Below are 25,256 nucleotides of genomic sequence, written 5' to 3'. Positions count from 1 at the left end.
CTGAAACTTTAGCTGTTAGAAGGCAAACAGTGCTATGAAAAGCATTCCCCCTTGGAAGTTTTCATGTTTTATTGCTTAACAACGTTTAATCAAAGTCAATTTAATGTGATCAATAGAAAAATGTTCTTTAAAGAGTTAAAAAAAAAAGCCACATTAAATCTCCTTTAATTCAATGTTGTATGGCAATATTAATAAAAATGGTATACAAATAATCACTGTATAGTTTATGTTAAGGAAAAACTCAGGTACAGCACAACTCAATTCACATGTGTGAAGTAGTTTCGGGATACTGATGAATTGGACAAAAGCATTTAATCAATATTCATTTGAGGAGAGAAGTTAGGCAGGCAGTAAAGTTTAACCACAATGTCTTATCATGTCCCTAGTCTCGCATTGCCAGACCTTCCTCCACAGCGCTGCAAAGGAGGGTCTGGCTACTCCACACAGCATTCCGGGATGGGAGAAAAACGTGTTCTGGTTTATTGGCATTTCTTTAAACCAATCACAATCGTCTTGGGCAGTGCTAAGCGCCGCATGGAGCAACGGTGCTAGCCTTGGAAGGAAGCTTGTTTTGGTGGAACGTGAACGTTCAAAAGTTGTTTTAGTCGTGCAACAGAAAACTCAGATTGCACAGATAGTCTAGCTAGCTGTCTGGATTTACCATGCAGAGATCTGAGGAGCAGTTAACCATAGTCCTCATAAATCCACCGGCAACACAAAGAAAGCGGAAGGTGACGGACATCCGGCCTAAAAAGAGGGACATCCGGCAGAATTTCCGGCAGCACAGGAGCAATCCCGGAAGTGAAATGTCGTCGATATAGACTATCATGTCCCCAACTCTCTGAAGTTCCTGTCTTCCTGAAGGACTATTTAAACTCATGCTGTAGGCGTTGTTTAGCTGAACCTCCAATTTAAACAAAGATATTGCCGGCATCGTAAACACAGATACTTAACCCAATTATCTCAGCACAGACAGAATGTGTTATGTGTTTACTTCCTCCATGACCTTGGCAGGATCAGGCAGCACTGTGTTATCATACAGCTGTTACGTCTCCCGTCTATGGAGACACAGAGTTGAACTACTCCTCTGCCTGGAAAGGTTATGAGGTTATGTTGGACACTGACCTGAATGAAACCTGAGTACCACTGTCTCAACTTACATACATACATTTCACCACAGTCTACTCTCATTCTCTTTTTTCACGGTGTGACAAAATACATAGCATTCAATCAGTATTAGTATGTCTGGATTGTCACTTTTTATTTTAAAATAGACACTGTCTGTAATTGAAATGTCTATTTTTATCCACAAGTTGTATTTTCCTGAGATTGACAACATTTGTGCATGGCTTTAAATGTGTCTGTGCCAATATTGACACACAAACATTCCCAAAAGTGTAAATATGTTTACTGCTGCTCACAAACACACACTATCAACTAGCTACCATTCAAGAAAAGTCTAAAATCTAAAAACGAGAATATATATTTGCTGCTATGTATTGCAGTACACTAGTTACTACTGATTTATTATTATGGTAGCAGGTATGTATTTTTAAGTATCAATATTGGGGTTACTGAGGAGAAACTGCCAAGGTTAAACAGCCTGTACACATAATGTGAATGCTTCTCAGAGTGGTAATGCATACGCTCCTTTTTAAAATTTCAGTGAAATGTTTAATCTTCTCAGTCTCTGATCCAAAATACAAAAATTCTCCTCACTATAACTTTAGTTTCAGTATTAGGATTTTTTTTATTGTCTACACTGTAATTAATGCTCATTTGGCTGGAGTAAATAACAAAAAAAATGTTTGATGAGCATTTTAAGTAAGCTTATCTACCACCAAAGCCATGGTGGACAGTGGTTCTGCAGCACAGGAGACAGTGGAAGGAATTCCGAATCATAAACCCACAGAATGATAATAAATTCAGATTAAGTTTTGTGAGAAGTTGATGAGGGAAAAGCTGCTCAAATATCAGGAAGACACCTTAATAACTGTATGGAGCACTGTGTTGTGCCAAAGTTGTGTTTGTGCAGAGAATGTCACTCTAGCCGAACTGCATTTGTTTTCTGTCCATTTCATGTTAATGACAAACACGGTGATTTCTGGTGAGAAGAAAGGTGAATACCTGGATAGAATAAAAATAATACTTTAACACATGCTCTTTGGTGGATAATGTGTTTGTCAAATTACAGGAAATGTTTGGAAAGATTTGGTAGGTAATTAGAGCTGCATTGTTGTTTTCCTTGTTGTTATTTCCTTGTTTCTTTTTACAGTGTTCTGCTGATACAGACACCAGCTCAGAGCAGGACTGTGCTGCTTTAAAGGGGAACTATGCAGTTGTTTTAGCTTAATTTACCTTAACTGAACAGCTTCGGAGTTGAATGGTGGTCGTCTTGCTTCCCCCTAGCGCCTGTGAGCAGTGTTGGAACAGTAACGTAACTACTTTTTCGGCTAAAAAGTAGTGTAACATGCTACTACTGACATAACAACAACATAGTTCCTTTTTCAATTCGGTGCAATATTACTTTTCCCAGGGACAGATTTGACAGCAACACTGCCTTCTCAGCTGTGCGCTCACAAGCTCCACACGGGACGTGACAGAGGCCGGTAGCAGAGTAATCATGGCCAGCTAAAGCTAACTTTTGAGAGCATTTTAAGCTTCGTGGCTTTTTGCTGGACGGCGCTCTGAGCCAGGCAGACACAAAGCTGACAACCTCACAGATGGATGCGGTGGAGACGGGCTCATACATACACGCAAGGATTTCCAGAAAAGAGGCTGCATGTGTCTACGACAATGCACGGACCATCGTGGCTGCGCGACCGGTACAAGTCGATACAGACATTACATAGTATACACTAAGACCGTGTAACGCCGATGACCTGCTGATGTGCATTCAACCCGCGCTGGACTCGTTCATAATGAATCAGACGTCACTCTGTGAGTAGAGAATCCAGCCTGCAGTGTAGTTCAGACACTTCACTGATAAACCAGAGATTGGCTTTATGGTCAAAGATAGTTTTTGTATAATTAACTTCAGTCTCTGCCAGAGATGCCTGCTTTTAAAAGTAACGTAAAAGTAACGAGTAAAGTAAAAAGTTACTTTCCATAGGGGGTAACTAAGTAAAGTAACGGATTACTTTTTTAAGTATCGAGCAAACACTACTTTTTAAAAGGAACTTCCCCAACACTGCCTGTGAGCGAAAAAAATACACTTGACTCAGCCTCAGGAAATATTGCGTGATATCAGGTCTCGCGATGTAACTAATTCGATGCACTTCACACATACAGTGGGGCAAAAAAGTATTTAGTCAGCCACCAATTGTGCAAATTATCCCACTTAAAAAGATGAGAGAGGCCTGTCATTTTCATCATAGGTACACTTCAACTATGAGAGACAAAATGAGAAAAAGAAAATCCAGAAAATCACATTGTAGGATTTTTAATGAATTTATTTGCTAATTCCTCGGGAAAATAAGTATTTGGTCACCTACAAACAAGCAAGATTTCTGGCTCTCACAGACCTGTAACTTCTTCTTTAAGAGGCTTCTCTGTCCTCCACTCGTTACCTGTATTAATGGCACCTGTTTGAACTTGTTATCATTATAAAAGACACCTGTCCACAACCTCAAACAGTCACACTCCAAACTCCACTATGGCCAAGACCAAAGAGCTGTCAAAGGACACCAGAAATAAAATTGTAGACCTGCACCAGGCTGGGAAGACTGAATCTGCAATAGGTAAGCAGCTTGGTGTGAAGAAATCAACTGTGGGAGAAATTATAAGAAAATGGAAGACATACAAGACCACTAATAATCTCCTCGATCCGGGCTCCACGCAAGATCTCACCCCGTGGGATCAAAATGATCACAAGAACGGTGAGCAAAAATCCCAGAACCACATGGGGGGGGGGACCTAGTGAATGACCTGCAGAGAGCTGGGACCAAAGTAACAAAGGCTACCATCAGTAACACACTACGCCGCCAGGGACTCAAATCCTGCAGTGCCAGACGTGTCCCCCTGCTTAAGCCAGTACATGTCCAGGCCCGTCTGGAGTTTGCTAGAGAGCATTTGGATGATCCAGAAGAGGATTGGGAGAATGTCATATGGTCAGCTGAAACCAACATAGAACTTTTTGGTAAAAACTCAACTCGTCGTGTTTGGAGGAGAAAGAATGCTGAGTTGCATCCAAAGAACCATACCTACTGTGAAGCATGGGGGTGGAAACATCATGCTTTGGGGCTGTTTTTCTGCAAAGGGACCAGTATGACAGATCCATGTAAAGGAAAGAATGAATGGGGCCATGTATCGTGAGATTTTGAGTGAAAACCTCCTTCCATCAGCAAGGGCATTGAAGATGAAAGTGGCTGGGTCTTTCAGCATGACAATGATCCCAAACACACTGCCCGGGCAACGAAGGAGTGGCTTCGTAAGAAGCATTTCAAGCCAGTCTCCAGATCTCAACCCCATAGAAAATCTTTGAAGTCCATGTTGGCCAGCGACAGCCCCAAAACATCACTGCTCTAGAGGAGATCTGCATGGAGGAATGGGCCAAAATACCAGCAACAGTGTGTGAAAACCTTGTGAAGACTTACAGAAAACATTTGACCTCTGTCATTGCCAACAAAGGGTATATAACAAAGTATTGAGATGAACGTTTGTTATTGACCAAATACTTATTTTCCACCATAATTTGCAAATAAGTTCATTAAAAATCCTACAATGTGATTTTCTGGATTTTCTTTTTCTCATTTTGTCTCTCATAGTTGAAGTGTACCTATGATGAAAATGACAGGCCTCTCTCATCTTTTTAAGTGGGAGAACTTGCACAATTGGTGGCTGACTAAATACTTTTTTGCCCCACTGTATGCCCATTCAGGAACCGGCTAACAAGGTAGCGATGGAGTTTTTCACACTATCGTCATGGCTGAGCCAGCAAAAAAGAAGCAGAAAGCTAGGAAAGCATTGTCGGAGGAACAGAGAAAGAGGAAACGGCAGACTGACCGAGCAAGGAGTCATACACAAGTAAACATAGGAGCTGCCAAATATCTATTCCAAAGCTGTAGGGGGAGCTCTATAGAGAAACCTGCGAGCCAAAACTGCATAGCGCCCCTATAATCTTCCTTTCAACTTAAGTTGTTGACTCCATTCTTCTAGTTGGCGCAAGCTAAATCATGGAACCCGCTGTTTATTTATGGACCGCTCGCTCACCGACAACATTCAAGTCTTTGTTGAACCCTCCGGCCCCGCAAGATTGGTATGGGATCCCAATGCAGACCCCTATGCCTTAGAAAATGCAAGAATAATTTGTGTGTCTGCGCTATGATTCAGATCCGCTACCAAATGTAATGGGTTATTCCTTAGCCCATGCTACACTCATGGATGTATAATAAAGCCTGGATATGGTGTTTTAGGCGGAGCATCCATGTATAAAATTACCCTGATGATCTGCGCTGCAGGCCAACTAGAGACCTCTGCCAGACGAGCCAGCTTCTTCCGGTTTAGCATTCTGCTAACTGGAATGGGGATTACATGATTTAATTGTGCGGCTCTTCTAGACTTTCTAATTTCGGACCGAATGGATCAAATTCTGATAGTGAAACGAATGATTTCGCAGGGATTGTGACGCTCAAAAAGATTTATCCACTGATTTACAGACGTCTCCTTCGCCATGTAAGTCTATGGGAAAAAGTATTTTTGGGCCAGTCCTGACGGACACAGAAGTTGTAATTCCACAGTTTGGCTGCTACGTCAAATTGGCTTCAAAGCCCAACGCTTGGGGCCGATCTTTGGTTGATTTGTGTCTACCATACACTAGAAGATTTTGAACAGACTTTTAAAAGACTAAAGTCTGACACCATCTCATATCTAAAGACAATCATCCCACATCTAACGAAAATGACGGTCATACTATGTAAAGACTGCTCTCGCAGGGTCACAAATTTCAAGACTACAACTAGATTCGTTTTGAAAAATGTAACCAAGCTAGCTAGCTACCACTATCGTCAGCTGGTAACTTAAGGGAAAGTTTGCAGATTTACTGTTTTGCCGTACATGCAGATAATTGCCGGCAGTACCTGAAGGTCCAGGTTTATCCGCCGGTAAAACTCCCGTTTGATGACTCGCTTCAGAAGGGTTGAAAATTAGCAACTTTCCCTCTTTAGCATTTAGCTTAGCGTGGCGCCTTAGCAATCATAAACAAAACTGTCTCTAGCCGTTTGCTGCTTCCTGTTTGGTGCTGGAGGGAGCGCACCCATTGGTAGTTGACAATGTTCACATGAATTAACTTCACCAGCAAGACTTAAAACCTACGATAATATCAAACACGTTTGATTTTGTCGGAATAAGACGGGAAAAAGACTTTATGACCACCTCACACCAAATGATAGAGACAACGGTAGCACGCCCCATGTTACTGCCGGCTGGATAATGTTGGCTGTGTAAACAGTTTACTGTATTACAGTGTCATCTTACAGACCACAATGGTTGGGGGTTGAGTTTTTATTTATTTTTAAATGTTATAATGGACAAATTTTGTAGGAGCTGATAATTGAAAAAGACTTTTGTTGTCTATTTATTACAAAGCATTAAGTTGTATCTAATTCATTATGTGGTATTTCTCATTGGGGGGGGAGCGGGGGAATGTTTTGCTGGTCGATCCAAACATAACAGTGGAACTTCTCACAAAATGATCGATCGTTCTCGTTGGCATATGACGCTAATACAGGTGAATTTTCCAACAACACATATTGTGTGCCAAATATTCCTGCTCAAAATTATCTTGAATGTGTCTGCTTGGACTACCCCCGACTGTGGTAGAAGCTGCTTTGCCGAGTATAAATATCAGAACACTGGCTAAATGTAGTAGTCCCAGTTTTAGCTTCTCACACATAGCTGCTGGTAGCATTAGCAAGCCAGATAAGCTTTCACTTTCAATTGAAGCGCCAGCTGAATAAATAGCAACATGAACATGTATTCCTCTTCAGTGGCAGTAAACACAACACATGGGGTGGTTGAACGCTGTTCCATTGGTTGACATTTAGCGGCGGTATGTGCAAAATGTAACAATGTGCCAGCAAAGACAACGAAGACTGCAAGCAAACATGGATGTAATTAATGCAGGGAATGAAAAAGGAAATGCATTCAGCATGTTTGTTAGGCCTTGAGGTTACACACAATGAATTTTGGTGGAAAAAAAGTTCTGTAAACAGAAACTCTGATTGTTTACAAGGCTGGCTCATCGGCTCATCTTGTTTGTGGAACAGCCCTCAGATTCATGTCTTAATGGCCACAGTCAAATTAAATGCTGTACTCTGGAGATCCAAACATTCTCTAAAGTAAAAAGGGAAAAGCAGCATTGAAACAATGAAGTGACTTTAAATGTTGGATTTTTGTTAAATGTATTTACTAAAACTATTCTGCTCCATTACAAGTAATTCAAGAAGTCCTGCATTGAAAATATAACTATAAAAAACTGCTACAGCTTTCTGACTGTGATCAGAAAGCTGGGGAGACACTTTGTTTCTACGTCTATGCCTCTAAAGTGGGTACTTGCTTCGAAGCTAATCCCCATTACTCCCTCACTCGCTCTACCACACACTCCCCAGCATACACACATGCCAGCCCTGCTATTCTCTTAAAGATATACAATAGAATGATGCAGACACCAGCACACAAGTACAAACCTCAGGCCACTTACGTAGGCTACAGTGAAAGCTCTGCGTAGAGCCCCCGCAGAAGCATCAATCTGCCTTTACACTCTTATGGTGGGTGTCCATACGTGTTGTTTTCATGGATGGGATAGGCCCGCTTCCCAACATTGAACGCTAGTGAGCTTGCCACCAGTTTCTCTTCACTGACCACTGACAAGTAAAGAAAAGTCTAAACCCTCCTACAACTGCGATGGCTGCAGCTGATTGGACGAACGCGTCACGTGAGGCTGGTTGTTCCCGTATTTCAAAACCGATCATAATGGCAGCTCGTTCGGAATACGATCTTGTATTTTAGGAAAATAGTTCACCGAAACTAGTTTCTGAAAACATTTTAGCTCATTTTCAGGTTCATAATTGTATTTTAAGGTTGTACCAGAATAGGTTTACATGGTTTAATTTTCAAAAAACACCATATTTTTGTTGTACTGCATAGCTCTCTCTCACTGCTGCAGATCCTCTTTTCAGCTGGTCTCTGTTTTAGCTACAGAGTGAGACCTCTTTTCTTCTTCTTCTTCTGTACTATCTTTGATTGCACTCGCACATGCGCAGTAGCTCAGATGTAGATCATGTCAGCTAGCTAGCTCCATAGACAGTAAAAGAAAGGCTGTTTCTCCAACTTCGGTCAGTTACAAGGCAGGATTAGCTGGGAGACTTCTTCTAAATGAGGGCGCACATGGAAGTAGTTCTTTTGTAGATTATGGTGAACTGGTGTGTGTTGTAGCAGTGCTTTGCTATTGAGAACGAGGTAGCATGCTAGCGTTAGCATTAGCGTTAGCATTAGCGTTAGCATGCTAACGCTAAGAGCTAATGGTTGCGGTTAGCCAGCTCGTTTCGGCTTGTGACGTCACAAGCCGTGCCGATTTTGACCAGCTCACCCGGAGACTGAAGACAGGACACATTCAGAAACCGTATCTCACTCAGAAAAGCATGGATGGAGTTTTTTCAAAGTTTGTATGTGTGTGGAAGCACCAGAGACACAAAATAACTCCCCAAATCCCAGAAAAAGTGTTTTTTTCATAATATGGGCACTTTAAGCGAGAAATAGGCTAAGCAGTTGTTAAAGCTGTCTTCATTTCAGATTGACAAAGATCAGTTTAAAATATTTTCGTCAGCTTATGAGAGATGACAAGCCGAGCCAGACGCGACTCGATGCCCCGCTTCTCTGAAGTCCCTGTGACGCTACCAGAATGCATTGCACGGCTGCTCCCATAGAAATAAATGGGAATCGGGGAAATGACACTGACAGTGGACACACACCATTACACTGCATACAATTTTCAAAGTTTCTTCCATTACTACAAATCATCTGTAGATGAAGTATTACCTTTTAGTACCTTGTGTGGAGGGACTCCCTGACAGAGCCTGTCTCCCTAGAGAGCTCCAGCAGGCTCCTTAGCTCCCATTGATGGATGGCACTTCAGGGAATAGTAGCTGTACTATGTCACCTTGCTGTCATGCAAGCTGATTCAATAAAACCACCATCAACAAGGTCCACATACACAAAATAGACAAATTATACACAGTAACTTATGTTGTTTTCATTTCTGGTGCTGCTGCCTCTTCTCTCCCCTAGCGGACTAACATGCTTCAAATGTCTTTATGTCTTGCAACAAATATGAGTGGCTGAGCTCATAGAATGAACTGTATCAACATCTATACTACAGAATATGAGCATTAAAGTGTAGGTTATGTGAAGAAAATGCATGTTTACATACGTAATTAAATTGTGCCCGCTTATTTAAACATGTGGCTGTTTGTATCAGTATACATAATTAATGAATGTGTGTGTTGGGAGGAAGGGCAGCTGTTCTTTTGACTTTGCCTGCCAGCAGAGGCAAAAGAATCCTGTAGGTAACAGGAGGCCTCGCTCCACGCTGCCTTACTGGCACTAATCTCAGGCTTGTGTCGTGTGAAGCCAAATTTAGTGGAGAGAAATCACAGGGGACAAGGTGTGCTCAGTCTGTGATTTCCTTTGTGTGTTTGAGTGTGTGTCTAATAATTTATATGTGTATCCACTAAGTAAGTGTGTGTGTGTGTGTGTGTGTGTGTGTGTGTGTGTGTGCGTGCGTGTGTGTGTATGTCTTTCTTCAGCATAATATTGATCTATTTTGTGATATGTTCTTGTATTTCTTTTTATATGAGAAGCAAATATTCTCTGAAGCATACAAAGATCAGGAAGATTCTCCAAAATGAGCACATTTCATTTATGCTTGCTGCTTTCATGGGGTTATTTGGTGTGGGTTAACTGTTAATAATAGAACTTGGAGCAAAATATATTTAGGAGTAAAGGTTAACGGTTGGGAGGAGAGTATAGTTTAAGGTTATAGTCAGACTTTAAAAACACTATTGAACCAGATGCCACACATAATGGTTGTGACTCAACAAAGGACCTGTAGCAGCTTCAAAGCTCCTTTCTTCAGAAAGTTTGAGTTCAGAGGATATCAAAAACATAAACACCAGGTCATAAGTAACTATAGCTGAATTGAATGTAGTGAAGTAAAAAGCATAATATTTGCCTATGAAATGTAGTGGAGTAGAAGTATAAACTATCATACAATTAAAAAAATCCATGTACATCAAAACTGTTGTGCAAAGTGCAGCACTTCAGTAAATGCAATAGTGTATATTCTACACAGGCTTGAAATGTTCAGAACAGCTGCCTCCCACAGATTATTCTTGCCTTTTTAAAGTTCCAGCAGCTCTTCAACTATAACGATACTCAAGCCTTGAGTGAATTGGCACCATAGACTATATAAATATGGATGTAGTCTGGTGACGTCACCTATAGGTTTCTGAAGAGCCATAATGAAGCTCAAAGTGGGCGGCTCCCGGTGGCTCTGGCCGTTGCCATTTTAGCAGTGCCTGACGTCGGCTAATCCAAAAATGGGCAAAGATGTGGCGCGCATTTTAACATTTTTGGGAGCCAGCCTCAAGTGGCGACTCCATGAACTGCAGTTTTTGGCACTTCCGCATTGGCTTCATTTTTCAGCACCGGAGGTTGTTGCTTGATTGGCAAGCATTATTATGCCATTTTCTAAGTTTGTTACATCAGTCTTAGTAATCAGTTTACATGCAAAGCAAGTGTGGAAATGAAGTTGCAGGCTCCAGTATGGAGACAGGTGCAAATGTAAAAGGAGGACATGGAAGGGTTTCTAATCTTCTGCTCACTGTGTAGAAAGAAGTGTGTGTGTCTCTGTGTGTAGGTGTGATTATGTTATGGGGGTGTGGTTGGTGTGTTGGTGTTCAACAGTTATCTACGGTATGCGTGCATTCACAAACAGTGTCATCTATTAATACTCTCCTGTGAGACCTTGCTTACTAATTCCCACTGACTGCGAAGGCAGCAGACAGGCCATCAGACAGGGTGACTGTGGCGACACCCGGAAAGAAAGACATGTAGGAAAACCGACCCGGGGTCAGCCTTAATCAGATGTGTAATTTACAGCTTCAGCAGCCCAGCTGAATGATTACTGCTTTCTCACTCAGCTCCTATGTGTCACTGATTACAGTTTCATTAAAAAAGTAATAAGTACAGCTGGCAGCCCTTGATGAACAATGAAATTGCTGTTGCACTGTCACATAACAAACTATATTTCCATGGAGAAATGTGACAGAGGCAGTCAAAGGGGAAGGCAATCGCAGGCTTGCAGCAGAGCGAGGTAAACACTGTTGCTGATGAGCTGAGAGCTTGCCCATCAGCAGAGCTGTGATCAGAGTCATGTCGCTGTGTGTCTGAGTGCCTGCATATGTGCGTCACTGCGTGGCTGTTTTACTGTGTTCGCTGAACTAGTCTTGTGTGTGCATTTGTGGGACCGTACCTGTGTTTGTGCCTTTGTGTGTGTGTGTGTGTGTGTGTGTGTGTGTGTGTGTGTGTCAACCAGTTATGTCAGTGGGATTGCAAAAAGACAAATGGAAGAAATTGGAGTTACTGGGTGGGCGCAAAGTGTAAATAAATCCCTTCCAGGCATGCTGCATTTATCTTGTTCTTTGAAGGAGCTTGAGAAGTTTGTCTAGCACAGAAAGGTTTCAATGTGTGAAATGGGAAGATAAACACAAACATTTGCATTTTCTTGCCTTTTCTTTGATCATAGATCATGGGGAGATGGAATTGGTGCGCCTAGGCAGCAATGACAGCTTTCACCATTTCCTCTGCACAAGCAATGCATAAATACAGACTGTTACAATGATTCACATTTATGGTTAGTCACTGGTATGATACAAAGGGGCTTTGGTTTTATTTTAGCAGCCTAAAGATAGATTATATCTGGAGGAAAGGTGACTAGTCAACTCTGACTGTAACTGAACAGCCAGACCTGGGTCACATAGTGCCTGTAAATCATTGTTAGTGCTTGTTTTGACCTTCTTTAACCTGCTGCAGTGTACTGGCAAGCATCTTGCCAATATTCTAAGGCACTCACAGAGATTAAAATGATATGCAAAGAGTGTTGGAACCAGCCCATGGGAGAAATAATACTAAGGTGTGTCTAAATGTGGTTTTACTTAAAATCTTCCTCAAGTCAAAATGTGTTTTGCTTGTTGTTACTTCCCCTGAATGTTTGAGCTTCTCTGTGAAGAATGACGCATGTGCACAGTTTGACACTAGAAGGCTGTTGTCACATTCATCTGCTGAAGGAGGAAGGTTTCTCTGTGCTCACCCTGAATCTCAGTGTGTACATACATGAAACCTCCACTGCTCATACAATAAGAATGGACATTACAGTGAAGTAAGAGACATTTCATGTCCAGCAGTTAAAATTAGGAAATTAACAATATTTGCATATTCACAGATTCTGGATTTTACAAGGAATAGATGTTATTTTATGATTTTTTGACAAGGTGATAGAAAACCCTTAGTATTTTTAGGGCTGTCTTGAAGCTTTAGTTTACCATGGTAATCTACTTCAAAATCAGTATTCTTTTTTATTTTTTATTATTATATATATATGCATTACCCCAAAAATCCAGAATAGCCCATTAAATAAGGAATAGTATTCCAACATTATTCATTCATGCGTCAACAATCATAATTTGTTATTTGCTATTATTGTTATTTGCTGAGGTGCGCCACTAAAGTCTGTACTAAAAAGAGTACTAAAAGAGTACTAAAGTTGATACACAGACAGATGGAGAAATATGTCATGCCTGCCTCACTTCATACTGCCGCCTGACCTGAGCTATCATCCAACGTTACCAGCACTGAAACTGTTCGCTTGACCACGTGAGGGCTAGCAGCTCGGCTGCAACTATCGGATGTCGAAAAAGTCAAGCGTCTGGAAGATGGCAACTAAAACATTGAGTGCCAGATATACCAAAGGAAACTGGCATGTCACCAATCTACGAGTCTGGCAAATCTCCTGAAAGCTATAACAGCTTAGCCTTGATATAGTATGATTGCCATGCCTTTTAAATCATATGTATATATATTTTATAGGTATCATTTATTTGATGTGATTATCCAACTGACTCTGTTTTCTGTAAACATCTCTGCCATCTGTCAGCAGCAGCAGAGTGCACAACGGCTGGCTAACTGCCTGCCGAGCTGACAGGCATAAGTTAACTAAACTTAAAGTGGCTATATGTAACTTTCAGTTTGTGTTGATTCTAGCAGCCGCTTTGGACAAAAGTGATAGTGTTTTACCACTCCTGCTGTCGTAAAGGTCTTGTCTTTACGGTGCTGTAGATTACTGAGTTAGCGTTACTGGGAGGTCATATAGTTACAATGAATGTTTTGCTCGGACAGAAATTCATTCATTTACAATAAAAGAATAAGTTATTGATGCATCGTTGCATTTCAAGTGTAGCATACGGTAACTTAGCCTACTTTGGATGTCTCGTGAGCTAAACCGGGTAACATTATCACTGTCACTGTGTCACAAGCCAACAGGGGCGCCGCCAGGAATTTTGGGCCCCATGACAAAAAATCTAATTGGGCCCCCTCTGCACAGCTGTTATCACCACATCTCTAGGACCTAACTGTCCCATCAAAAGCTTTACATAACTCTAATTAAAGACTTGCAACTGTCTTGCTTCTTGTAGTTCAATACAGTTAATATTGTCTGTATCTTACATGCAGGCTCAGGTAAGCTACTCACTGTTTCCAACTGTCCAGCATCCACTACAGACAGTAGGTTGTTGTTTTTTTTCATCAAATGGTGATTAAATGTAGGCTAACACTAGTCTGTAGCTAGCTAGCTTATTTCACTATGGACATTAAGCCAACAGGTTAATACCACTCACAGACTATAGGCTACCCACCTTTCTTGGTGAAAAACTGGATTACAGTTTGACACCCTTTCCTTTGTCTTTCCTCTCTCTCTTTTCTCTCTTTCCTTTTTTGAAAACCAGACTTTAATTTAACGTTACTTGGCAACATTGTGGTCACTGTAGTTCTAGCGCATCTACTGACTGCAACTAAACACCGTCACTGAGTCTGAGTGCGCTAAGGCAGGACCAAACCATTTCATGCAGATACAGGGGGGTGGTCAGTCAATATGGATGTTTACTTTTTGGTCAATGGGGATATTTAACTTTTACTGCCAAAAACAAGTAAAAACAAAGAGATCATTAATTATATTATTATATTTGAAATATATATACTGAATGATGATGGTTTAATAATTTTATATTAGTTCGTACCTATTGTTTGGGGCCCCTGTCAGTCATGGGCCCTTGGAATTGTCCTAACTTTTCCTCCCTATATGGCGCCCCTGCGAGCCAAAGCATTAAGAGTTTGTTGTAGCAACCAACGTAATAATAACTTAGGTTAATGTAGCACATTTCATGAAACCCACGGACGCTTTACACAAGTAACGTTACAGGGGGACAACGGAACAGAAAATAGTAAGAAAACATAAACAGAGTAAAAGGAATAAAATGTCTGCACTAAATGGAAGGAGGATGTAATTTAATTAAATTACATTGCCCACATTAAATTACATTGCGCATTGTAAAGTTATTTTATGAATGAAATAGACATATTACATACTTGAGGGCCAATTGAGGGATGGGTTTTGAATCATTTACAATCCCGTATTGTCTCCATCTGTTGAAAGCCTGACTGAGTGTGACTCGGGTTATCGCCCGTCGTCTTTCACTTTCCCTTTCCCCTTCAGTTGTTCTTCGTTTAATTTCCTTATTTTCCGTAATGGTCCTACCCCAGTATCAGCCAGAACTACAACATATAACTTCTAAAATAACATTAAAATACAATTAGGGCCTATAAAAAGAAATCTCCTACTACCTTTTACCTGGCTGAAAAGTCTGGATAAGCTAACACAGGATTTCCGGTGTTACAAAGAAATCTGTGACCCATCAGAATGAGTTACTGTAGCACCGCAAATCATTCTGTGACGGCGCAGGAAAAATCGGACCCAGGCAGATGCCTTACTAAAAGCTATATAAAAATGGTCAAATTTTACCCATTTTTTACAAAGTTTCTATATCACAAACTTGGGTTTATTTCAACCAAATTGTTAAAAATAATAATAATAATAATTATAATAATAATAATAATAATAATAATAATAATAATAATAATAATAATAATAATGTGGATGGTTCCATACAACTAGTAAAGTAAATTATCAGTTCACTACTTTCATTGAATTTGGGTGTTATATTAAATTTTATGGCACTTGAAAAAAAAATGAAAAAAGAACATTGAAAAAAAAACATCTGAAAAAGAAACAAAAAAACTTGGATAAAAGTGAAAAAAACTTAGAAAAAGTGCAGAAAAAGAAGACCCAGAAAAACTTAAAGTTGCTTGTTGGTCGACGGGAAGACAACACAAGGGTTAAAGGTGCTGTAGGTAGGATTGCGAAGATCCAGGACTTAGCCAAAAAAATTCAACATCAACAACTTCTCAGTCCCTCCCCCCCTTTCCGCTAAAGCCCAAAACGGTCTCCTAAGCCCCTCCCCCCACAAGGGAGAATGAATGCGTGTGCATGAGCAGTGATTGACCCGCAGTTAGACACCCCCCCTGGCCCTGATTGGTGCATCTGAGCAGGGAGCTGTGGATTTTTGCAAATCGCACTACAGGTGAGATCGTATTTTTTTTAAATGACCTGGGATCAGTTTCAGCAAATATGACAGAAAGTTAATTTTAAAGAAAGTCTTACCTACTTGACAATTATATTAGAGTTAACTAAACTAAATCCTTGCGCAGAGTCCGTAGACCAGTCTCCCGTTTACCCCCCCCCCCCCCCGCCCTTACAGCATGTCTGGAGGTGATCTTTAAAGATCTGTTATACCTGGATTCTTTCTTGTGAGTCCCCCTTTTTGAGACAAAAATACGGACATATAATCTGAGTATTGTGCTAGATAGCTGTTAGTTTTCTGAGTTGTTTCTTCTAAATGGCCCATTAGAGAGAAAAACAAATGAATCACAGAAATGCAGTTGTTGCTGCATGAAGGAAAATAACCACAATCAAACAAAAAGCAGACCACAGTGCTAAGGGAAAAATGGAGCTATTGAATACACAGCTAAAAAAAAAGCAGACGTTGACCCTGACTCAGAATCAGAGAATCAGAAAAACACTCAGTATGCCTCGGGACTAAAATCCCCTAACTGTCTGTTATAGTTTCGAAATGTGTATTCTGTGCAGCTCTCTGGCTGAGCTCTCTAAAGCTGTTGCAATTCAAAGGACTTACAATATAAAATAGGGTCTGTATTTGGCTACCTAAGTGAGTGCTTGAACATTTATTCATATTATTGAATCAAGGCAAAATTGCCTTGTCGGACAGCTGGCTTTTAGCGAAGTTGGAATCAATAGCACAGGTTACACGGGGACATTCCTCCAAAACAGACTCAGTCTGTTGTGGTTTGATTAACAACTACAGCAGGCCAGGTGGGTTTGCAGGTGGCTGTTCACATTAGGCTTCTTACGTAAATGCTTAAACTGCTTTGGTGTTATATGGAAGACAAGGTTTGCCCGAGTCTGACTCAAGGTTTTCTGTATGCAGACTTCTCTAAAAGTGAGAGTTAAAGCCATGGACACGTTAGTGAGCTAACATGAGTGTAAAAAGCTGAACTAAGTGGGAATCATAGTTCTCAGCTTTGACCTGAAGGGTAGAGCCCTGCGTGGGACTGTTTTAATCCCGCTCCTGCCCGTTCCTGGTGGATTACCGACCATTTCCGGCCATTCCCACAGCTTGTGTGTTGGGTCCCGCCTGCATGGCAAACATTAGATTGATTGTCCACTGATTTTGTGTCTTCTCCCCTCCCGCAGGGAAACTAGTTATTTTAATGTGTAGTATTAATAAATATGCATATCTGTCGTAATAAGTAGCAAAATTACGTTCTAGTGCTTAAGTAAATTCAAGTGCAAGTTCGAGTTATTCTAGTGCAATATAATGGCAAAGTGACATTGTATTCATTTATTTATTTTACTTATTTTACAACGTGTTGTTGGCTGTGGTTTGCTTTGCTCAGCTTTTTCCCTTTCATTTATTGTGTTATATATCTTTTTGTGTATGTTACAGGTTTACAAAGTGAAAAAGTCCCAAAGGGACTTACCACCTCCAACAGAAAACACTGTTCAACAACTGCTCCAAACAGCTCGATTGTAGTCCAGCCTTTACTTCAGAGACAAACATGCGTAACAAACATTATAATGCTCGCCTAGCTGCTAGTGTGGCATGCCCTCATACTCTGCTTTTGACTGGCTAGTAGTCTTTACCTAGCTACTGCGCATTTGCGACTCCCAACAAAGATGGAACAGAAGTGCGATGCCCCACTCAGTAGCTAAAATGGAGAGCTCAACACACAGAGTGAAGACAGGAGCTGCAGCAGTGTGTAGTACAACAAAAATATGGTGTTTTTTGAAAATTAAACTATGTAAACCTATTCAGGTCCATCCATCCATCCATCCATCTTCGTCCGCTTATCCGGTGTCGGGTCGCAGGGGGAGCAGCTCCAGCAGGGGACCCCAAACTTCCCTTTTCCCTATTCAGGTATAACCTCTAAATACAATTATGAACCTGAAAATGACCATAATATGAGCACTTTAACAGATTTCCTATTTCCAATTAATATTGATTGGATCCCTCAAGTGAGAGAGAGAGAGTAGAGGAGTGTTAAAGCGTTTGGTTGGTGTTTAACTGGATGCACTGTGTGCGTCACTGATTTTCTAATGAAACCAAGCTAGGGGAAAATAACAGTCAGTTACAGCACTGATCAGGAGCAGCGCTACTAAATCCCAGGACCCGCTATTTTTGGACCGCCTGCTTCCAGCCACAGCTCCCACTAAAACCACCTGCTCCCGCAATATTTGTGTTGGGTTCAGGCTGGATCCCAATCCCAATGCAGTCCTCTACTAAAGGGCACTGATTTATAAAGAACTGAGTGGACTCACTGAAAGGAATCATGTGGTTTATCCACTGTTAGCAACTGGACATTCTACTGAAACCTCAGATTTAAGAATTTCTGATAAAAAGCTGAAAACTAATGTAAGTGCTTGAACCTGCAATAGAGGGTTTTCACCGACGTCACGTTCTGGGCGGTAACCTGGATGCGCAGCCATATTGGAGGCACTTGGTGTAAACAACTGAATGGAGTAATGGAGTATTGTGCACTTTGGATACTTTAATACTTTATGTCTAAACATTAGAAAAGCTCATCAAAATGCGTCCAAGATGCAAAGGCATGGAAATTACAGTTTACTGGCGGTGCAGATCCCTACAAGTTGGCTCCCTCTTCTTGGATCCATGGCGACCCGGTGATTCTTCCTTCAGTTGCATATCCCAATATAGTCAACTACCTGGTTTTCTCGCCGAGCCCATACGCAGCGGAAGACCTGAAATCCTACAAAAGTTTGGAGGCTTATAACCAGATGGTGTGTGGATGGGTGAGGGAGACGCAGTACCAAGTCATTAACGACCAATGTGTTGTCAAGGCCAAAGTAAGTAATGCAATAACGTCTTTAATCAACCTAACCTTAACTGTATGATATCATTGTGATACTCAGGGTGTAGCCAAGAGACTCTCAATAGTTTTTTTTTTCATTTCAAAGACCGAACAAGACAGAGTTTTCCTTCGTAGATCCTGGTTGAGCTTTGCCAACCACAAGCGCCTCTTTTCCTCTGATAACTTCTGGCATTCCTCTCCCTGGTTTTTAATAACTTCTGGAAGTCGATAATATTCCAAATGTTTTTCTCGGTCTGACCTATTGGTACAACCTAAAACACAGCAATAATTAACCATTTTCCTTGACGCCGTTCGGAATCTACTTCAGTGCCTGTGCTTTGTTGTGATGCGGAGTGCCTCCAACATGGCGACTTCGAGTCTGATGACGCGTCTGATGACGCGTTGTGAAAACCCTCTATACTGTCTTTTCATTCCATTAAATAGTTTTTTTCAAAACCTATTCTTTGTTAATTTTTGTTCATGATTGATTTATTCTCAGTTGTCTGTTATTGTCCTGGTTTAATGTCTTGAAATGTTTTGATGTATAAAGCACCTGATAAACTGTTCTTGAAAATAATTTGCCTTCTTCCTCTTACTAGAATTACAAATTGAAAATGAATGGTGGAGTGCTTCAATTAAATTGTTCTTTCCTCCTGTCCAACTTGATTTGTTTGCCTTTCAGTGGAGGGAGAACACAAATCCCCCATGATGTGCCTCAGTTTATTCACTACAAAGCACAGAATGCTTTTTCGCTGTGCTCTCTCATTTGCATTTACAGTAATACAAACAACATCCTCCCACATTTGCTGTCTATTCAAAAGCAATTAATAATGCTTGTTGACTATTTGAATGGCTTTTGCACTCAAAGACTCACATCTTTTTGAAGTCGCACACGGTGTATTGGGGCCAGTCGATGTAGCACACCACCCGGCCGGCGTCCTGGTATGTGTTGGAGTAGTAGTACTGGGGGAAGGCCAGGAGCAGAGCTAGCACCCAGATCACTCCCACCACCACCTTGGTCTCTGTGGACGACATGCGCTGCTGCAGAGGGTGGATGATGGCCATGTACCTGCAGGGGTGAACGGGAGCAGAACAGTGAGCAACACCTGAGCCTTGACCCTAAACCCGAGAAAACGTTATGTATTAGTCACCACCTATGACATAATGCAGTTGGTATGATCACTAGGGCTGGGTTAAAATAATCAATAATCCAATTAAAATCCATTTTTGTTTGAGTGATCTGGTCACTATTAATGCTTAACACTTTTTAATGTATGCCTTTTCACCATGGATGTATGTGGGCATCACGTGACGGGCTGGGAGAAGTTAAGGGGAAAACAAAGGACATTCACCCAGGAAACTGGTGTCCGTGTCCTGGGAGTCCTACGGAAGATTCAATTCAATTTCAATTCTATTTTATTTATAGCATCAAATCACAACAGAAGTTATCTCGGGACACAGATTAGGTTAGGTCTAGACCACACTCTTCCCCCCAAGAGCAAGGATTTGGTGTGACAGTGGCGAGGAAAAACTTCCTTTTACCTCGGACAGAACCTGACTCTTGGTGGGCGGCCATCTGCCATGACCAGTGTTTTAACCCAAACCACAAACTTTTTTCCAATCTTGACCAGTTGTTTTGGTGCCTAAACTTAACTGTCGTACCATCAGGACGCATTTTGTCAGCTAAACAAAATTGGTATTGTAACTGAAATGTCCCAAACCTAACTGATATTGAATCAATCACAAATGTAATCGAATTGGGAGCATATGAATCGGAATCAAATCGATTCGGGAAATCACTGGCGATACCCAGCCCTTATGATCAACTATTTTTTTAAAGATTATTTTTGGGGCATTTTAGGCCTTTATTTTGACAGGACATGTGGCAAGTGGCAAAATGAACACTTTTGTGAAGGTAAATACAAGCTGGACAATTGCCCTATTAACATTACATTGGAGCTTGTTTCGCTGCTGCCGACTGCAGCGATCTCACTTAATACTGGACCAATGTCAAAGATTGTTGTTCCCATCAGTCACTTAGACACAAAAACATAGGAAAAGAGGTAGAAAAAAAACCTTTAAAGCCTTTTCAACCACATTGTCAAAGTTTCAGTAATACAAAACCAACACAACAATTTGTGTGACTGTCCAAATGTTTTATAATTGCACTGTACATAAGAGCAGTCTGTTCAGTATACAATATATATAAAGCATAGCATAAATTTAATTCAAAGAAACAGAATTAGTTTTCTGCCTAATGGTGGTCATTGGCTTACTTACCTTGTGCATGAATGTATATTACAGTAGACAATGCAATGCATAAATACATACACTAGGATTGTAGTCATCTGATTTAAAAATATGACTCTAATCTGTTGCAGTAACTGTAGCTGTAGGAGAAACAGTTCCCAGATCACACTAATACGGCTACAAACAAAAGATAAGAACTACAAACCAAAACTTTGCATCGCAAATCCAATTAGATTCATATGCAAGTGTTTGATTGTTCACCTAAAGGCAGACCGGAGGAGAGGATAGAGAGTTGTACAGATGGAGGCTTCATTGTTCAGTGTGATCACAAGTTATTAAGGTCCTTGATGTAGGCAAAGTGTGAAATGTGGCCATTTGTGTTGAAGTCATTAACTGAAAATAGAGTTACTGAAAGGGTAAGTCAAACTTCACACTGAATACCAAATATTCTAACTGCTGGAGACTGCTGTGTGGGTTTTCCCAGGCAAATCATCGTCATATATTCTGGTTTTGCACATTATTAATTCCTTTCTGGCAAGAGGTTCATGCCATTAGAAAATGCAACCTCTCATGTTGGATAGCTATTTGAAATTCTGAGCGCAGTGGGCAGGAAAGTCATTACTAGAAAGTGGCTAAAACCAGCAATACCTACAATAAGTATTGGATTGACATTATTTATGATATCTATAGGATGGATAGAAACACTTTTTTAAAAGACTGCAACAAGAAAATGATTTGAAAAAGATGGTAAAGTTGAATTAAGTACATCACACCTGTATGACAATCATTTGTAAATTGAGGTCTTTATTTTTGTAAAGTAATTTGAGTATCATGTTTCAATATATTTTCCATATTTAAACTTGTATTGTTATTTAAGCTACTTTCTTGGTCCTTATTAGTTTCTGTATTATTTATTGTAACTCAGTTTTACTATCCTTTGATACAACTGCATTTTACAGAAGGCTTGGATGCATAAGACGTGTTAGTCCTGTGAAGATTGGTTGGACATTGTTATAACTCAATAAAAAGAGAATTTAAAAGCAAACTTCACATTGAAACACAACCTGCAGGACACAAACACACACACACACACACGCACACACACACACACACACACACACACACACACACACACACGCCCACGCGTCTACATTTTTTTTTAAGATTACAGGTCAAACAACACAGTAAGCTTTAATTTGCTGGTACAAAAAACAATAATTGGATAAAATGCTGGTTTCTGGATGGGGATGTAAACCAACACTGGAGTTACATTACAAAGAGTGTTTGCTATGAAAAATAATTCTCGTCAAATGATTCCCCTCGGCGCTTGAGTAATCATATGGCATTGTCATAATCATGCTGCTAATCAGAGAGACGACAGAGTGCATGAATAACTCAAAATGACCGTGTACATCATTAACACTGGGCCGCATCAGGAAATGGGTTTTCAAACACTATTGCTAGCAGAATCCATTTCCTCAGTAAACATATAATACTTCAGGATGTGAGGAGAAAATGATTATACTTCACCTCAGTTCATATTTTATCCTCTGCATAGATTTTTTACTTAAGGTCATCAGAGATTTGGTTGTATTGATTTACTTTCATGTAAATCCCTCAAACGTTGGTTGTTCTTCCTCATTACTCAATAACATAGAAGCTATATTGATGCGTGCTGGTTTGATTTAACATATATATATATATATATTGTTTGGCTCCCTTTTAAGCGGCGCTCTCCAGTGAAATTCCATCCTGAGAGGTCTAATTAAATGCTTAATCCCACTAATAACTCAAATGAATCTGCTAAATGGACGTTCTCCCTTTAATTATATCAGAGACAAGAGGGGGCTTGTGAAATCAAACGCTCCCGGCTGTATGCTGAAAATGGAAGATCACAGCCTTGGCTTTACTTTGGCTCTGCTTCAAACAGCGCTGGCAGCCATGTGGCTTTTCTTCATGTAGGTGAGTCATAGTCGGGCTGTTGATGTCAGAATCAAACACATACCTGCAAAGAACAGTGGTCTGTTCGCTCCACAGCCCAAACCATCATCACCCCTGCTGGCAATGCAAGCACTGTGCTCAGATTAAATACATCCTGGACACCCAATCAGACAACAGTAAAGGTTTAGTCATTACAGTAAAATGGGCACTCAATCTGTCATGATTGAAGTTTATCAAGAATGATGAAAGAATCTGGACTATTCTCTGGTTTTATACAGAATACAAAAACGTTATTCCTTGAATAAAGTCAGAACTGTAACCACAGACTATATATTACAGTTTTTTCCGATCGCTATGACAATTTTTTCAATACTTTTAACAACTTTCCTAAACTCTTAACACAGCACAACATCCGTCTGTGTAGGCTATACATTTAACACATGTATTGTTGCTTTGACACAAAATGCATACAGTTAGCACACATTTAAAATGCTTGTACTTCTCTTACATACAAGCTCAACCAAGACCAAAACAATGGATCTTTACTGACCAATTTGCAAATGCTTTCACACTGTATGTCAGAACAGATAAGATCATGTTCTAAACCTAACGTATAGGCTAAAGTGAAAGTGAACAGCTGTTCACAAATAACAAAAATATACCCCCTCCATTTTATTCCATTGCTACTGAGAAACAGCTGATTGAAGTTATGCAAATAGATCAATCACAGCTGATTCCCATCTAGGAAACACACTCAGGTGTTGAGGTTCTTTCAATCGCATGACCATATGTTACTGTACTGTAGTAGTACATACAGTAAAAGAGGACCTATTTGGGCTGATTTTGTGTGGAAAAGGAAGATGAAGATGAACACAAAGAAAGTAAGAAAAATTGCTGCACAAGTGAGAGGAAGACGAGTACCAGGACAACTCTGTCTCTGTCTTCTTTTTTTCATACAGTAAACCGTACATTCTATAAAGCTACTCTGAGATGGGTCATTCATTTTTTTGTATTGAATTTCTGCAGCAAAATAAACAAAAGGCATGCATTTACTAAACCCAACAAAACAAAAAAGTATAGAGAGGCTTCAAGAGAAACTGCAATGTAAAACACAATCTATGATCAATACAACAATTATTGTCTATTGTATAAGGGCAGACCTGACACATGTAAAATAATGCAGTTTCTGTAATTCCATGTGATGTTAGTGTTTTGTATGACATTGTGCTATGATTGACTAAATGTTCCTGTTGGAAGAGAACAGTGTTAGTGTTTTGGAAGAATTATTTGATTTTGAGACATGTTTGCATTGTTTTGGTGGACATGTATTGTGTTAGGGAATTATTGTATTTTGAAAATTAGTGTTAGAGTTTAGTTTTCAATGTGTGATTTTGAGCATGAAATTAACTGTTTTGTCAGTTGTGTGTTGGTGCGTTAAGAGTTTAGGAAAGTTGTTAAAAGTATTGAAAAAAATAGCGATTGGAAAAAACTCTGGGGACCATCACCTTATCGTGGTGGAGAGGTTTGTGTGTCCCTATGAACATGAGGGCTGTGTTGTCTGGAGCTTTGTGCTCCTGGTAGGGTCTCCCAAGGCAAAGTGGTCTCAGGTGAGGGGCCAGACAAAGAATGGTTCAAAAACCCTATGAGTGACCGAGGTAGAGATGGAGTGACCCTGCCTGGAGGAAGCCCGGGGCCCCCGTCTGGAGCCAGGCCCAGATGGAGGGCTCGTCAGCGAGCGTCTGGTGGCCGGGTTTGCCACGGAGCCCGGTCGGGCACAGCCCGAAAAAGCTACGTGGCACCTATCTCTCCATCCCATGGGCCCACCACCTGTGGGAGGAACCGCTGGGGTAGGGTGCGCTGCCATATGGGTGGCAGTGAAGGTCAGGGGCCTCCACGGACCAGACCTGGGCAGCAGACGCTGGCTCTGGGGACGTGGAATGTCACCTCTCTGTGGGGGAAGGAGCCGGAACTTGTGCGGGAGGTGGAGCGCTACCGGTTAGATCTGGTGGGGCTTACCTCTACGCACAGTCTTGGTTCTGGAACCATACTCCTGGATAGGGGTTGGACTCTTTTCTTCTCCGGAGTTGCCCAGGGTGTGAGGCGCCGGGAGGGTGTGGGGATACTCACAAGCCCCCGGCTGAGCGCCGCTACGTTGGAGTTTAACCCGGTGGACGAGAGGGTCGCCTCCCTACGCCTGCGGGTTGTGGGGGGGAAAACTCTGACTGTTGTTTGTGCATATGCACCAAACAAGAGTTCAGAGTATTCAGCCTTCTTGGAGACCTTGAATGGAGTCCTGCATGGGGCTCCAGTCGGGGACTCCATAGTTCTGCTGGGGGACTTCAACGCCCTGTTATCCCAGAGGACTCCGGAGGCAGTTGCAATGTACCGAAGGGCCCGAAGGGCTGCAGCCTCTACCGTGAAAGAGGCAAAGCAGCGGGTGTGGGAGAAGT

The 25,256-nt window shown here is 41.1% G+C and overlaps 1 protein-coding gene across 1 annotated transcript in view; it reads right to left on the bottom strand.

The window, feature by feature from the left end:
- Nucleotides 1-25,256, bottom strand: part of tacr1a (tachykinin receptor 1a) — an 88,023-nt gene that overhangs the window by 35,357 nt on the left and 27,410 nt on the right. The window contains exon 2 of the mRNA XM_078250377.1: nucleotides 19,490-19,684. Within this exon, the coding sequence (XP_078106503.1) occupies nucleotides 19,490-19,684 (195 nt within the window). The remainder of the gene's footprint in view (nucleotides 1-19,489; nucleotides 19,685-25,256) is intronic.

This window comes from Sander vitreus, chromosome 5 (genome assembly GCF_031162955.1).
Source record: "Sander vitreus isolate 19-12246 chromosome 5, sanVit1, whole genome shotgun sequence".
NCBI lineage: Eukaryota > Metazoa > Chordata > Actinopteri > Perciformes > Percidae > Sander > Sander vitreus.
This window is presented reverse-complemented; position numbering and strand designations above follow the sequence as displayed.